This window comes from Excalfactoria chinensis, chromosome 2 (genome assembly GCF_039878825.1).
Source record: "Excalfactoria chinensis isolate bCotChi1 chromosome 2, bCotChi1.hap2, whole genome shotgun sequence".
NCBI lineage: Eukaryota > Metazoa > Chordata > Aves > Galliformes > Phasianidae > Excalfactoria > Excalfactoria chinensis.
This window is the reverse complement of record NC_092826.1, coordinates 53,083,020-53,099,710: the sequence shown is the minus strand read 5'-3', so window position 1 is coordinate 53,099,710 and position 16,691 is coordinate 53,083,020. Positions and strand designations below refer to the sequence as shown.

At 36.5% G+C, this 16,691-nt stretch overlaps 1 protein-coding gene across 1 annotated transcript in view; it reads right to left on the bottom strand.

Moving 5' to 3' along the window:
- The window catches only part of DOK6 (docking protein 6), a 232,577-nt gene that overhangs the window by 43,356 nt on the left and 172,530 nt on the right, over positions 1 to 16,691 (bottom strand). Inside the window, exon 7 of the mRNA XM_072329206.1 lies at positions 439 to 556. Within this exon, the coding sequence (XP_072185307.1) occupies positions 439 to 556 (118 nt within the window). The remainder of the gene's footprint in view (positions 1 to 438; positions 557 to 16,691) is intronic.

The following is a 16,691-nucleotide window of genomic DNA, read 5'->3' as shown; positions in this document are numbered from 1 at the left end:
TAATCAACAGTTTATATACAAGATCCTCTGAACAAATTGATCAAGAGTAGCTCTTATTCCTAGAATTCCTTTGTTTTATTCTAGCAACTCAAACAGCCATCTTATGTAGACTTAATTGGGCACCCTGAGGTTGCCCAAATACATACGCAGTCTTCTCAGAAAAAAAGTACTAAAGCATCCTGACACTCATTAGCTACTGAGAAGCTACACTGAGCCAAACTGTTTATCCAATTTTATGTAGTCATCCTGGGAATAATCTTCAGCAGTAGTTTACAAAGTGAGTAAAAGAAACCTGGTTTATGTAAATTTGGGAATCCAGCTGTGGTTCCTTACAATTGATGAAATTAAAAGGAGAGAAAAATACCAGTGACACTAAAAAGCAATTTGCATGACTCTTGGTCAAATGGAAAGAAGTTAATAGATGTGGCATATACTTGCCTTGTAAACTGTAGATTTCTCCAACACTGTTCTGCCGAGTGATATGATGCCAATACGCACTACGAGGAAGTGAGATTGATTTGGATAATGTCATTGGTTCAGACAGACTGGTCTGGAGCTGAAAAATAAAGCAAACATAAGGGGAAGATCACACATAACTGTACTTGATAGGTAGTTCTAAAAACTATAAATTGAACCAATGTCATTAAGAAGACACTACTGAATTACCACAGAAAGGTATTTGAAATCATTTAAGTGCCTTATAAGCACAGCATAGTGAATGCTCAGGAAAAGGTTGCAGACATATACATGGTTATAGAGGGTTTCTTTCTTTTTCTTTTTCTTTTTTATTTATTTATTTATTTATTTATTTATTTTTGGTAGGCTTTAATATTAGCATACAATGATGTGTCTCTACTTGTTTACAGCTATGCTTGCTGCTAAAAGGATTTTCTCATTTAGCATTGCTATAATGTCTGAAATCTTATAACTTTCTACAGTCATGTTCGTTTTTGGTCATTTAACCTATAAATTGGATTGAATATACAGAAAGATACTAAGAAAGAATCTGAGACAAGCAGCAGAGAATTAGTAACAGTCATTACTTTCATAATCCTCCATCTCATTGGAGGCATCTCATCATCAGTGCCAGGCAACAACCTCCAAAGAAAATTTTCCATTCTCAGTGACTTTATGTAACTTAAGCCATTAATTACATAATAGATGTCCATGTGTACAAGAGCTATAACACAGAAACCTAACAGAAGAAATGTGAATTTTACTAAAGACAGCTCTGTCTCCAAGACACATCTGAAATGAGATACAAAAGAAAGACAAGACTAAGCTACAAGAAAAAAAGAATTACAGAGATTTTGCATGTTGATAATCTTTTTGCGCACACCTTTGTTTCTAATGCTTTCTCTCATTAAAAGAAAAGAGAATTTAACTGCAAAATTTGCATATCTCTGGCTTTAAACAATATAAAATACAATAGATAATTTGTATTTAGTAAATCAAGATGACTCCATGGAGCCTGCCGTTTTTTCAGTAGATGTCTGGAACATTAGGAGGATCAATAACATAATAAAAATTATAATGGAAACCTCCTTAATTTCAGGAGTAGGACCAGAATGATTTTCTGAAAAAGTTTGCCTAGAAACCCACATTTTCAACATCCAAATACACAGCAAAATGTATTCAAGGACTGGATCATTTACTGTAGGATAATGATTAACTTTGAGGAAATCCTCATTCAGAACCATAATGCAAAATTCAAAAATCCATTTTCATCTGTACAAATACATGATGTTCAGTAATACTAACAAAGTATGATAAATAATAAATATTAATAAAAAGCCTATCTCTTTTAGAAACAGAATCTTCAATTATTTCATTTTTAAGCACTGATACACACTGATGTGTGGCAGATATGTAATTACTTCGGTTATTGTTTTCTTGAGAATTGTCATCAGAATTATCCCCTTTCTACAGCTAATGTCTTCTCAGCTCATGTATAGCCAATATTCCATTTCATTTGTCAGTGGTGCAGATAATCACTACAAGCTATATTATATGAAGAAAAGAGCACAAAGAAACATTTTGATCATTACGTTCAAAAGCCTTACAATTCTGTTCTGAGGAGACTTATGAATTTAAGTTTTAGTGTGGACATCAAGGCAATATCAAACCTTCTAAGAATTACTCTCTTATGATGCTGTCTTACTGCAGCACTGGTAATAGGGTAACTTTGTTATAACAATAAATAATAAATAAAAATGTATACAATATCATGTAACAGAGAAGATTTATTCGTAGTTTGTTCACTTAAAAGGTAAACTTGAGTTTATGGCAATAGCCAAAACTCATTATTATTATGCATATTATACAAATTCCAGTAAAGAGAATCACTTTGACTATTATTTAGTGTCTCAAAGCTAACTTCATGGAACAAAAAAAGTGGTTAAGAAGTTCTATGATTATTCCTGATCATAGGTGATTAGTTCTTGCCTGATCTGACTAACAATGATGCAGAACAGCTGTACATAATTTTTACTACATTCTTACTATAAATTAGGAACTATTGTAGTACATAGTGAGCATCCGCAATACTTTGTTTCCTCTGATTCTCTAATTAAAGAATAACTTTTAAGATGACCTTTTCAGTAAGAAGTATCACATTAAACAAGCAATTGTAGGACCAGGTGAACTAGATTTCCTTGGGGACACCATAGAGAGAAAAAACAATTTACCTTTTGTGAAAATATCATCCTCAGAAAACAAACAAAAAAGCAACCCTTCCAATCTTTAAAATACATTATTAACTTTGTTATGAAATTGAGAAGTTAAAATATAAAAATGAATTGAAGATCTTATCGTCTTGTCTATGATAGAATGAATGACAATGTGATCGTACATTATTTTGTCCATAAACTTATTCTAAATAATTGTTAGATCATTATTAACCACAGTCTCTTTCCTTAAAAAAAAAATAAAATTGTTTTTAATCAATAAAAACCAACACAAATGCACACGATAATGATAGAAGGCTGACTCCTACAAACTGCAGTTTGCAAAAATATTGTTGTGTTCAAAGGAAAAAGGATAATCAAGTGACAGAAACCTGCTTTCCATAGAGAACATCTTATGTGATAGACTGTGGGTGTTTCAAATAAAAAACTTGAAACCAAGGGGAAGAAAATAAACATACATACAATCATCCCTTTTACACAGGAGTAAATAAACTTGTTAGTTAACAATGTTAAAAATAAACAATTTGCAGGTTATGAAAGATGAAACATAATTGTTAACTTCTTACATAATTAGTCGCTCAGGTTTGAGACATCTGGTGCTTCAGACCAGGGTAAGTTTAGATAATTTATCCTAGATATTCTTCTTCCCCTTTGTCTTTTTTTTTTTTTTTTTAACAAAACAAAACAAATCAAACCAGAAGAATTTTTCTAGTTCAGGTAACTCAGAGAAAATTTCCTCATGGAAAAACAAAGTAAACAACCTTTAATTTTCTCCTTTTCTCTAAACATATAGACAGTTTGTTTCCTACACAAATTATTTCTGTCCTTAATTTAACATACATACAGCAATTCAAAAATATTTTAGAAAATTACATCACCTATCTCCTTAGGCTTATTTTCCAATTACAAAACTAAATCAACAGCTCTAAGTATGGAGGCTAATGTTCTGCTATCGCTTCCAACCCTGGTGTATTCTCCTCATGAACTGGCAAAACATGATGCAATAACATTAAGTGCTCAGAAAGGGTACATAACAGCAGAGATAGCAAAATCACACAGAAGAAATAAACACTTTTCTCTGTGAATGAATGAACTGTCCTTAATCTTTGCTAACTAGTTGTATAAATATAGAGGAAAGTAGAACCTATATGCGGAATCAAGTTCTCTAATAATATTTTCTTCATGACAGGGCTTAAGTACTAATTTTTGTTTTAATTCCCACAGGGCAACTCCACTGACTTAAACAGATTTGTTACTCTGATGTCAATAATTAATACTGTTCTAAGAACAGAGCTTGAACTATGAACTGTGGTTTGTTTAGGATATTATTCTCTAATTTTCTGTTTGCTTTACAGAAGTCAAAACCCAGATGGTGACAGGAAATAGGTCTGGCTTGGGGAGAAGAACAGATCAATATATAATTCAGTCAGATTTTTAGCCTGCAATGAAGACAGTTTGTTTTTTCACAGATATGTTTTGGAAAGAGGTTAGAAAAAGACTGGCTCATCTCACTTTCTCATTAGTATTTAAAAATAGCAAGATAACCAGGTCACAGAAGAACTAACAAGAACCACAATCTAGAAACATGAATATTATTTCTTAGATTTTTTCCCTTATAACTGTAAGGAAAGTTTCTCTGTGTATTATTCTTTGAAGAATTAAATGACTGCAGTCAAGAAATAGATTTCACTTAAAGCATCTGTAAGTTGACAGCAGAATAGCATGGACTCATTTTACTGGTGTTCACAGAGGCAAATTATTGGTCCTTAAAAATAATACAGTCTAGAAGGTAGCATCTACTGACCATAAGTTAGGACTCAAGCAAGAAGGAAGAAGTAAAATGCTTTCTATTTTTTTAATGAATTTTAAGTTACAGCCATGAAACAGGTGTCATGTTTGCATTTTTGCAAAGCAGACACCATTGTACCACATTCATCTTGTGCATTATGACACATAGATCTGTTCTACATAAACCAGTTACCATCCTGAACCGTGAAGCAAATTATTCCTTCTAAGTATAGTCATTTGCCTGTGTTTCTGTTGAAATTATTTTACGGTTGCAAACAATTTATTCAACTTGCCTTTAAATTTTTGAATTCTGTCTTTTCACTCACGCAATTTAATCTGGTCTTACCAGATATGAAGTTCAATAATTATACAGTATCTTGAGCAAGGACTTCTTATGGAATAATGCAGGATATATTTCTATAATGGTCCAATCAGAATATTATTCTCTTTGCTGATCAGTTATTAATCTATGGTTTCAATTTTCCTATAATTTTTTGTTCACAATCACTCAGCTTGCTTACAAAATAGTCATACCTTTTTGGACTGAGCTGATTACTTACATGTATCCATTAGTAATATAAATACTTACAGATATTTGTACACTTTTTCTACAGACCCCTTTATCTTTCTTTTTATATTTGTATCCAGCTTGCTGTTCCTGACACAACTTGGCAATGAACCTCAATATATGATCTCATAAGTTTTCTGGAAAGACTTATAGAAAAGCTTGCTGTGAAAGTCACTTGGGTGACTTCAACCTTTATAACATATTTCCATCAGTTAGGTTTTCAGTAACAATTCTAACCTTGTAAGGACCTTTTACAGAATTTTTTAATCAATTATAGAGGAAAAAATCCCAAAATAATAACATCACTTTGCAGTGCCAAGCTGGATTGATGATTAGTCTTTCACTGTGGAATAGTATTATATATGAATAGTAAAGCAATAGGGAAAGAAGAGCATTCTGAGGGAAATTCAGTGGGACTGATATATATATATTTTTTTCTAATCTCCTTGCCACGCTATAAAGAAAGAATTGGGACATTTTGCTCCTTTTCTGGCAGAAGAGGGTTCTTTTTTTTTTTTTTTTCCACTAAAAGGAGCTCACAATAGATCACTTTGTTGTCTGATAGAATGGATTAATGTTGGGACAAAAAGTAACTGGATTTTATAGTGCATTGAGATTATATTTGCTGAATGTCAGTAAGGTGTGTGTCCCTCTCCTTTCTGTTACAAAATTCTTTCTTCTTTCTTTCTTTCTTTCTTTCTTTCTTTCTTTCTTTCTTTCTTTCTTTCTTTCTTTCTTTCTTTCTTTCTTTCTTTCTTTCTTTCTTTCTTTCTTTCTTTCTTTCTATCTTCTCTCTTTCTCTCTTTCTCTCTTTCTCTCTTTCTCTCTTTCTCTCTTTCTCTCTTTCTCTCTTTCTCTCTTTCTCTCTTTCTCTCTTTCTCTCTTTCTCTCTTTCTCTCTTTCTCTCTTTCTCTCTTTCCTCTCTTTCTCTCTTTCTTTCATTTCCTGTTCACATAAGCTGCTAATTGTCATGAGAGCAGAAGGTCAAGTTCTTGAACATTTAGAATGTTTGAGCTATTTTATTATAATTATGCCATATTTGAACTATTTTGTCATTTTTTAAAACTTTATTTTTATTTTTTTATTGCATAAAGCCATTTACTAATAACAGAGGAGATGATGCTGCCATGATCAGATATGAGACCATTTCAAGCTTGACTATCAGTACACAGTATACTTATATATTGTACTTACATATACAGTAGGTCTTAGTGAAAACAAATATAACTAAATGTTAGGAATCTCCATCAAATAGGAGCAATTAGTAGCAGGTATAGCTAATATATGCATGTATATAAAACAGAGCATTCATAAATTCTACTGCATAGACAGTATTTGCAGATATTGATTGCCCCTTATGTCACCATGATATGGGAGCTTTTATCAACATAGAGATTGGTGCTGGGTGCCACAAAAGAAAAGGTTTTTACAGACAGAATTTTGGGATAAGACTGTGTGTAACTATAAAATAATTTCTCTAAGCAGCTGCACCTAGGACAGAATCTCCAGGATTAGAAATTAAAAATATCCTAGGGTATTTCAAAGTGGTTTGTAGTGGTATATTTAAAGGTTCGACTACTTCCAGATGGAAAATGAGGAGGATCAGAGCAAAACAACAGCAACAACAAACAAACAAACAAACAAAAAACAACAAAACCCACTTACTTAAAAACAAAATCCAAAATAACACCACCCCCATATGTATTTTCTTCATGTCAAAAATGGAAATGAATCACAAACCTAGAACAATTCAACATATTGACTCATGAATGCTTAATGGAAGGAAGGTGGCATGTAATGCATTGATACAGATCTTCTTGAACTGTATTTTATTAGCTTAACCTTCAAAGATATGTTCCAGGGGTCATTCATCTCAAGCAGTTAATCATGGAAATGTTCATTTACAGCTTTGTCTCATTTCATAAACAAGTAAATTATGTGCATCATTATAAGTGTTAGTCGGTGATATATAAAAGCATGTCAGTGATGGAAGGTCTAGGAAGAGTTTTGGTCTTTACTCAATGAATGAGTTAGTAGTAGAACAGTCAAGTACAGCAGATGCATTCCAGCTTGCAAAAGGACTAGAGGAAAGCCAGTGGCTCTCATATCTTCTAGAAGGGCAAGAAGGAGGACGTGTAGGCTGTTCAGCCTCACCTCAATCCCTGGGAAGCTAAACTTGGAAAACATTTTCAGGCACATGAAGGACAAGAATATGATTGTGAGTAGTCAGTATGAATTTAACACAAGAAAGACAAGCTTCACCAACCAGATAAACATACCTGATGAAATGACTGGTTTGGTAGAGGAGAGCAGTAGATTCAGTAAGGCTTTTGACACTGTCTTCAATAAAATCCTTGTAGACATGCTGATGACATATGGGGTGAATATGCAGACAATGAGTTGGACTGAAAACTCACTGAACAGGGCCTGGAGAATGGTGATTAGCAGCATGAAATCTAGTTGGAGGCCAGTTAGTACTGAATCTAGTTCTGTCCAGCAGTGATCTGGATGAAGGAGCAGAGTGCACACTCAGCAGGTTTGCTGATGACACAAAACCCAGAGGAGTGGCTGATATACCAAAGAGTTGTGCTGCCACCCAGAGGAATCTTATCAGGCTGCTGAAATTGGTTGACAGAAGCATCATTAAGTTCAACAAGAACTTGAATGTAAGGAGGAACACCTTGTGCACCAGCATATATTGGGGGCTGCCCAGCTAGAAAGCAGGTAAGGCCACACATGAAATATCTAGTATTCAGTTCTGGGTTTCTCAGTACAAGAGAGATGTGGAACTACCTGAGAATCCCAGTAAAGGGCCAAAAGCATGGCTGAAGGACTTGAGCACCTCTTCTGTGAAAACGAACTGAGATACTTGGGACTGTTTATCCTGGAGAATAATTGGCGGCTAAGGATGGATCTTATCAATGTATACAAATATTGGAAGGTAGGGTACAAAAAGGATAGAGCAAGACTCTTCAAATGTGTTAAGTGTCAAGAAACAAAGCAAATGGGAACAAACCAAAACAGGGGAGATTCCATGTGAACAGGAAGAAACACTGTTGTGCAGTGATCATGAACTGGCACAGGCTGCCCAGAGAGGTTATGGAGTTTCTTTCCTTGGAGATAACAAAAGCCGTTTGGGTATGGTCTTGGGCAACCAGCCTCTCTAGGTGAGTTTGCTTGAGCAGGCAGGTTGACTTTCAGTAGCCTCATTATCTGTCATTCTGCAATTCTGTGATTGATATCTCCAAAATTAAAGAGTAGTTTTTTAAAGAAAAAGGAGAGTATTTGATGTATCCTCTGAAATATATAGGGATTAACAAATTGTGGTGGGAAAAATGAAGTTAAATGCAGGAGTTGGAGATGTCAAACAGACTGCCTGAAGGAACATGTTTTCTCTGGATATCAGCCTAGGATTTATGGCATTGTAGAAGGTTTGCTTTCATGAGATGTGTCAAAATAAAGTTAGTAATAGTGAGGTTTGCTATCAGTGCCAACTTACATAGTCTTGTCCTCTTTCCTCTTTCTTTTTTTAGGTGTTCTTGCTCTGCTGGCTATCCCTCTCTCTAACAAAGCTGCTCATGTCTGACCTCAACCTGATATGCTTCAGAGAAGATTTCAAAGCATGGTTTCTATTTTTTTTTAATTTTTATTTTTATTTTTTTCATTATATTACTTACGAAAAAGGTATGACATATCTTAAAGAAGAATTTGAGACACTTGAAGTCTTCGGTGTTTTACTTGAGAGTACTGGAAGGACAGCCTTTCTGACTTCATAAAAGTTGCTCTGGTCAGTTTTAGAAGTGGTATGGTAAAAGTTATAGCATCAAAACTGTCCCTTTGTGGAGAACTATGTAGAAAAATCTCCCAAGTGTGCTGCAAGGAATGTGAACTAAGAATGAACTCAGCATGTTCCCATTTGGGTAAACATTAAGATAATAAGTTGGGGGCTGAAAATTTGGAATTCTGTATACGTATAAGGACCATATGCATATTTTGGCAACGAAACATGGAGTTATTTGTGTTTCAAACTTTCTAATAAAGCAAATGCCACAGAAGCTTGTTTAAGACCCCCCCTTTTTTTTTTCATAGTCAAAAACTGATCAGTGGTTTCCAGTAGTTTCTTTTAGCTAGTGAGTTCATTTCAGTATGTAGAAACTGATGGTACCAATAAACTTTAATAAAATGTCAGACAATTTTCTAAATACCCACTAAAACAACAATCATCAATATTTTGCCATGAATATTTCTTATTAAGCTCATGAGTGCATGTTTCCAGCACTCAGTAACACATGAAGATCATATAGTGATAGTCATAATTCTTGATATTACTAAATCTTAGAATTGTAATCATCAATCATTCAAAGGTAATTCATATCTCTCTAGATAAATATATATAATGTATCCTCGGAAGAGAGACAAGACTATCCAAATGACAGTCCAAATTTTTGCATATAAAACAAGCTAGCAAAATTTGTACTTCCTTACTGATGCTAGTTTAATAATGTGACAGAAATAGCTGCAAATTAGGAAACCAATTTGGAAACAGAGCGGTGTGTATAAATTGCTGTATTTCTCAATATATTTGAATCAGTCTAACAATCCTACAATTGGCATATTTTCCATTGAAATTCATTTTCAGACAATAACTCTTCAGTTGTAATTTTCACTTTCCCCTGGCATAAATTGCTTGGTATGGTAGAGGTTGTTCCCACATACCGGAAGCTATGCTAAGGAACGCAGAAGGTAGGGAGCTGACATCGGAGAACCAAATGGCTTCACCAAGGGCAAATCCTGCTTGACCAACCTACTGGCCATTTATGATGGTGGAACTGCATCAATAGACAAGGGAAAAGCCATTGATGTCATCTATCTTGACCTCGGTCAGACCTTTGACACAGTACCCCAAAACATCCTTCTCTCCAAATTGGAGAGATATTGATTTGATGGGTGGACTGTTCAATGGATGCAGGACTGAGTTGAGAGAGTGGTGGTCAGTAGTTCAATGTTTAGATGGAGATTGATTATGAGTATGTCTCCCAGGGGTCGGTGCTTGGACCAATACTCTTTAATAAAATCTTCATCAGTGACGCTGACAGTGAGATGCAGTCAGCATACTAGAGGGATGGGATGCCATCCAGAGGGACTTAGACAGGCTTTAGCAGTGGGCCAGGTGAACCTCATGAGATTTGACAAATCCAGATGCAAGATCTTACACTTGGGTCAAGACAAGCCCCATTACCAATAAAAGCTGGGGAATTAAAGATTAAGCACTGCCCTGTTGAAAAAAAACCTGGGGGTACTGGTGGATGGGAAGCTGGACATGAGTCAGCAATGTGCCCTTGCAGCCCAGAAAGCCAACCATATACTGGGCTGCATCAAAAGAATAGTGGCCAGCAGGTCAAGGGAGCTGATCCTGCCCCTCTACTCTGCTCTGCTGAGGTCTCACCTGGAGTTGTGTGTCCAGATGTGGAGTTGTCAGTACAGGAGAGACATAGACCTGCTGGAGCATGTCCAGTGGAGGGCCATAAAAATGATTCATGCAATGCAACACCTCTTCTCCAAAGATAGGCTGAGAGAGGTGAGGTTGATCAGCCTGGAAAAGAGAAGGCTGTGAGGTGACCTGAGAGTGGCCTTTCAGTATCTAAAAGGGGGCTAGATGAAAGAAGGGGACAGACTCTTTAGCAGGGTCTGTGGTGACAGAACAAGGGGAAATTGTTTCAAGCTCAGGGAGGTATAAGGAAAAAAGTCCTTTACAGTGAGGGTGGTGAGGCAATGGAACATTGCCCAGAGACATGGTTGATGCCCCATTTATGGAGACTTTCACGGTGAGGCTAGATCAGGCCCTGGATAACCTGGTCTAACTGTGCTGTCTCTGTTCATTGCAGGGAAGTTGGACTAGATGGCCTTCAGAATTCCCTTCCAACTCTAAGGATTCTATGATTCTATAAATTCAAGCTTTCTGAAATTTATTATTGCCATTTAACAGAACAATTCATTGCCCATGGGTTGGTAAGTTTCAGCTTCAGGATATAAACAAAATAGAGTTATACTTGTCATGGAAATTTGCAACTCGATCGGCTTTTTTTTTTTTTTTTTTTTTTTTTTTTTTTTTTTTTTTTTCTTTTCTCCATGTAATACAACAGGTATTTAAAGATGATCACTGACTAATACATGTGAAACATTAAAAAAAAAAAAAACACCACAAAGATTTTGCCAAATCTCTTAGCCAACAGTAAATGAAACTTTTAACACTGTGCCCTACAAGGAAATTATTAAAAATAAGAGGGACCACGAATTCTTTGTTTTTATAAACAGGAATCTATACTGATTTGACAATGGATTTAGAATCATAAACACTGTAAAATTACACATTCAACAACCAGCCAGATGGATCCATATGATTCTTGCCTGCCTACCTTTACAGAATTAACAGACAAAAAAATCTAATGAGACCAGCAGATTTTTACCCTGAGACAGTCACAAGTAACAAAGTGGTGTATCTTTTCACCATAGCATGAAAAATCCTCATTAAGCTCTTGCTGCTGAACACTGCAGAACTAAAATATTTTTGAAAAACTTACTTCTGAATTTTAGATGTGTCAGTATTCCAAAACATTTTACTGTCTTCATTGTTGACAAGGACAGTGGGACAGATTCCATCCTTGACAAATTTGAGGGTTATATCAAACTAGAGGGAGAAGTAAAAAACTTGGATGGGACAGCTCCCATTCAGATGCCCAGAATCTACGTTCCTGGAGGTATTGTTATCTTGACTGGATAAGGCCTTGAGCAACTTGATCTAGTTTTGCTATCTCAGTTTTGAAGAAAACATTATATCAGCTGACTACGAGCCATCCTTTCCAATATCAATGTTTCTGGTTTGAAAATCTGGGACCTAACAAGACGCACTATGCCAGTGAGTTAACCTGGACTTATTTCACTTACTGTAGTAGCTGCATATCTTTATTCAATATAGCTACTGTATTATGTGAAATAATGCCAAATCAACAGTAAAGAATCTGATCTGTCTGTACTACTGGCTTTTATATTTCCCCTGAACCAGATTACTGGGCAGTGCAGAACAGCTGATAAATATAAACTGTTAGCCTGGCTGGATATCAATCATATAACAGCCATGACCCAAGGCTGAACAGAAAAGAGAACATAAACAATCCCTGTCTGGACAGGCTTTGATTAATACACATCAAAAGATGGCTTGTACTTGGAAAAGGACCCATATTTCAAGTATTTTTTTTAGATATTAAATATCAGTTGTCTTCAATCTAAACATAATCAGAGCCATTATTGTAACTAATTATCAAGTTCAAAAATCTGTCATCTTCAGAAAAAAAGAACAGAAATTTGGAAATGGGGCAAACTGATAATAAAGGGTAAACTTCATCTATTTTTTGTCATGCTAACAGGTACTTGATGGTCCAAAGCACGTAAAGCACAGGAGGGATTTACAGAGTAACTTTAGGACTAGCATGAGAATTCCTGATCACCCCTCAGATTATTACATTTTATAAATCTTCCATTATCTGAAAAGCACTGTGCCCATCTGTAAATCATTGATAAAGAGGTTTCTTATTAATCAGAGACAAAGCCTTAACTATTCCCTTGTGTGATATAAAGAACTCCTGAACAGAGTTGCTGAAACAGTGGAAAGCCTTGCTTGACAGAAGACACAGAATGGTAATATAGTTCCTAACACTGATGAAAACTGTGTGAAAAATGTGTTTTTCAGAAGTTAATTCTTCTGTGCTCTGTGAATAAGTAATTGACCATGATTGAGGATTTATTTTGTTGTTGTGCTGCTCTCAGTGTACAGCTGATTACTCTGTGACCTTGGACAAATCATACTTAGTTGAATTTGGCCTTAATCTTTCTGCACCTCATTTTACTTATTAGTATAATTATTATAATAATACCTGTCTCTAGAGAGCATAGGGTGGCTTCATCAGCTGTTATTGAGGCTTATAATAATAGGATCTCTATAGGCTATGTTAGTTTATTTTACAATAAACGGTTTTCTCAGAATAACAGATAAGAGATTAATAATAAATTGAGCCCCCTGGAGAACTGTCCTGAGAATTACTTTTCTAGTAATACTAAGGTCAACACAACCTGCTCCTCTGTTGAGTTTAATGATGCAAACCTATCAGCACAGTTATACAAGCAAGCTGTTTAAAATGTGCACAGGGCCGAACAAAACTTCCCTTCCATGCTAAATATTTTTCCAGGTTTATTAAGGGGAGGGTTGGGAATAGCCACAAAGGGTTCAGTCAGGCATGCAACAACTATCGTATAATTACAGCATCATTTCTAATTTATTGTTCATATCACCCATGGCTATTAGCAAATAAGACTGCTAATCAAATCATCTATTTTGTTCATGTAAAGTTCTCTGGCTTTTCACTTTCTTGCACTTCCTAGAAACAAATACGAATTTCAATTTGACAGTGTTAACTCTTTCGACAATTGTGTAAACATGCAATATTTAGCAAGATAAAAACTCATCCGAACTTCAAATATGCTTATGCCACCAATCTTCAAACTCACTTGTATTAAAATGTAAGTTTGCCCCACTGCATTTAAACAAATGCAGACTCTCATTACTTAAATCAAAATGTTTAGAATGCAGCAGATTTGCATTCAAACACACAAAGAAGGCACTCAGAACAGAGAAAAACAGTGTTCAAGGATTCACGCAAGCAGGTTTAGAACAGATTCACATGATGTAGAAGGGAATCAGCAGACAAGAAATTCTATTGCCTCAGTTATGTGAAACTTTTATTTCAAATAGGTTTTCATTCAGCTTCTGCATCGTATCAGGGAGAAGGCAGATTTCAATCAGTCTTAGGTAGCACAGTAAGACAGAAAGCCAGATGAGTACTATGTCATTGTACAACATCTTTCAGAAATTTTTAAGAAGAATGAGAATAATTTTTAAGTTAGGATATATATCCATGTGAGGCACCAGGGTTTTAGACCCTATAACATGTTTTCACATTCAACCTTATTCAGATCAATAGCCAAGGAGAAGAGTTCAAAATTCTGGCAGGCAAAGGAAGGAACTGAATTAATCCCATCATGTTCTGAGTGACTACTGCCACTTCAAGTGAAAGCACTAGCGAATAGCTTTTAAAAGGCAAAACTACATTTAAATTACATCACCAACCACCAAAATATCTGATGCACACTTATACAAGGACTTGCAAACTCTGCTCTCACACCTACCCACAGCACTTATCTAAACACTTCACAAACCTTCATGTGGTCTGCAGTGTTTCTGATGACAAACAGCTCAATTCTCCCACCTGCTCTGTCACTTTGTACCAGAAGCTCCAACACTTTGTTACCATAGTAAAGACCTTCCCTATCCTCATGTTTCATTCAAACACTCAGTAAACATTCTGCATCAACTACCGCATGCAGCTTCCTCCACCTCACCCTTCATCATAGAGGGCCAAGCGGCGGAGTAAAAGGCATGGACTTGTGTTAAAAAACACACAGATATTGGACAGTAGTGGCCATGGAATTTCAACTTCAGCAGCAGTGAGAAGTGTTTTCTTCACAGAAGTTAATGGCACCTACTGCATAGTTCTTGAATGTTGCCACAGTATTCGAATGTCTATTATTGGATGTGAACAGACTTAAAAAAATGTCAATGAAATAAATTGACTTCTGAGAAAATATTTTTGTTCAAATAAGATTAAAAGAGCAACCCCCAAAACAACTCTGATTGTCTGTTCCTGAATCCATACTTTCTTTTGAAGTTTTGAATGTCAGAAATAAACATGGTTCACAGTTCTAGGATTTACTTCATCTATATACACATAGTTAGTGGATGAAAATCAGGACATGAGCCAGCAGTGTGCGCTTGCAGCCCAGAAGGCAACTCTGTTCTGGGCTGCATTATAAAAGGGGTGTCCAGCAGGGAGATGGAGGTGATTGTACCCCTCTACCCAGTTTCTGGGAGGCCCCAGTACAGGGAGGATGTGGAGCTCTGTCTCGCTCCAATTTGCAGGAGAGAGGCAAGGTTCTTTGATATGTGTATATACCCGGCGTGAGATTAAGAAGCAACGGTTCAAATGTTGGTCCAACCAGTTTATTAAAGTCCTGGCCGTTTTAGGGAGATGGGGAAGGGAAGGTGGGCGATAGGAAAAGTAGGAAAAATAAGCAAGGAGTCTGTGGAGAGCAAAAGAGATAGTCACCACCGTGGGTCCAGCGAGGTACACCGTAGGTCCGTAGATTTCAGGAACTCGTCTGATCACCGCGGGGGATGGGAGAAAGTCAGGAAGCACTGCAGCATGCCGGCCTTCCGAAAAGGTTTTCCCCTCAGGGAATTCTCTGTCAAAGGTGTTTTTGGGAGATCGTCTCCAAAGTTCGTCTCCATAGATCGTCTCCTAGATCGTCTCCAAAAATCGTCTCCCAAATCCCCAGTTTAGCGAGGGCCTTTTATCCCCCATTTCGGTGGGGTTGTTTTTCTTCTTCTTTGAAGTTTGAGGATATCTCGAACAAACACTGAATGTCTAAACAAGCATCTTCTGAAGGCAAACACTCTTTGTAAAATGGTTTAAAACCAGCTTTTGTGACATTCCTGGCCCACAGATAAGCCAGCAGGGGTTGGTGGTGCCTCTGTTTACCAGACACAAGCATTATCGCCTTCTGCAGTGGTCCGCTCCTTCAAGCAGCACCCCTGAAAAAGACTGCTTGTCCTGTCTCTGCTTATCTTTGCAATCATAAGCAGAAATGGCACAATAGCAACCACCATTCACCCTCCTAGATAGTTAGCAGTCGCCAGTCAGAGTCTTATCATCAGAAAAACCTCAGGAAGCAAGCTTTGAGACAACAAAAGAAAACCAGATCTGTCCTTCACAAGCTCTTAAAGCAGGTCCAGAGGGCTACTAAGATGATCAGAGGTCTGGAGCACGCATTCTAGGAGGAAAGGTTGAGGAAACTAGGATTGTTAGCTTGGAGAAAAGAAGACTCTGAGGAGACCACATTGTGGCCTTCCAGTGCTTGAAGGGAGTGTATATAAAGGAGGGGAATGGCTGTTAACAAGGATAGTGATAGGACAAGGGGGAATGGTCTTAAACTGAGATTTATGGAGATCTTAGGAGTAAGTTTTTCACACAGAGGGTGGTGATGCACTGGAACAGGTTGCCAAAGGAGGTTGTGGATGCCCCATCCCAGGAGGCATTCAAGGCCAGGCTGGATGTGGCTCTTGGCAGCCTGGTCTGGTGGTTGGTGACCCTGGACATAGCAGCAGAGCTGAAATGATCAATGATCATTGTGATCCTTTTCAATCCAGACCATTCTATGATTCTATGATTCTTAGTCTAAAGACTAACAAGTAGCATGGCAGAACTTTTGAAAATTCTCACATAAAAATAAAAATAAAAAAATTATTATGGGCTTAGTGAACAAATAATCTTTTTAAAATTTATTTATTTATTTGTTTATTTACCACTAGATACTTATGAGAACAGGTTACAAAACTCAACCCAAAATGTACAGATTCTGCGTTAAGGGAAAAAGAAAAAAGAAAAAAAAAAAAAAAAAAAAAAAAAAGGCAACATTTCTGCTTTATTGCTATCGTGGCAATATTTCCTGCTGGCCAAGGTTCACAAGTGGATTGACAG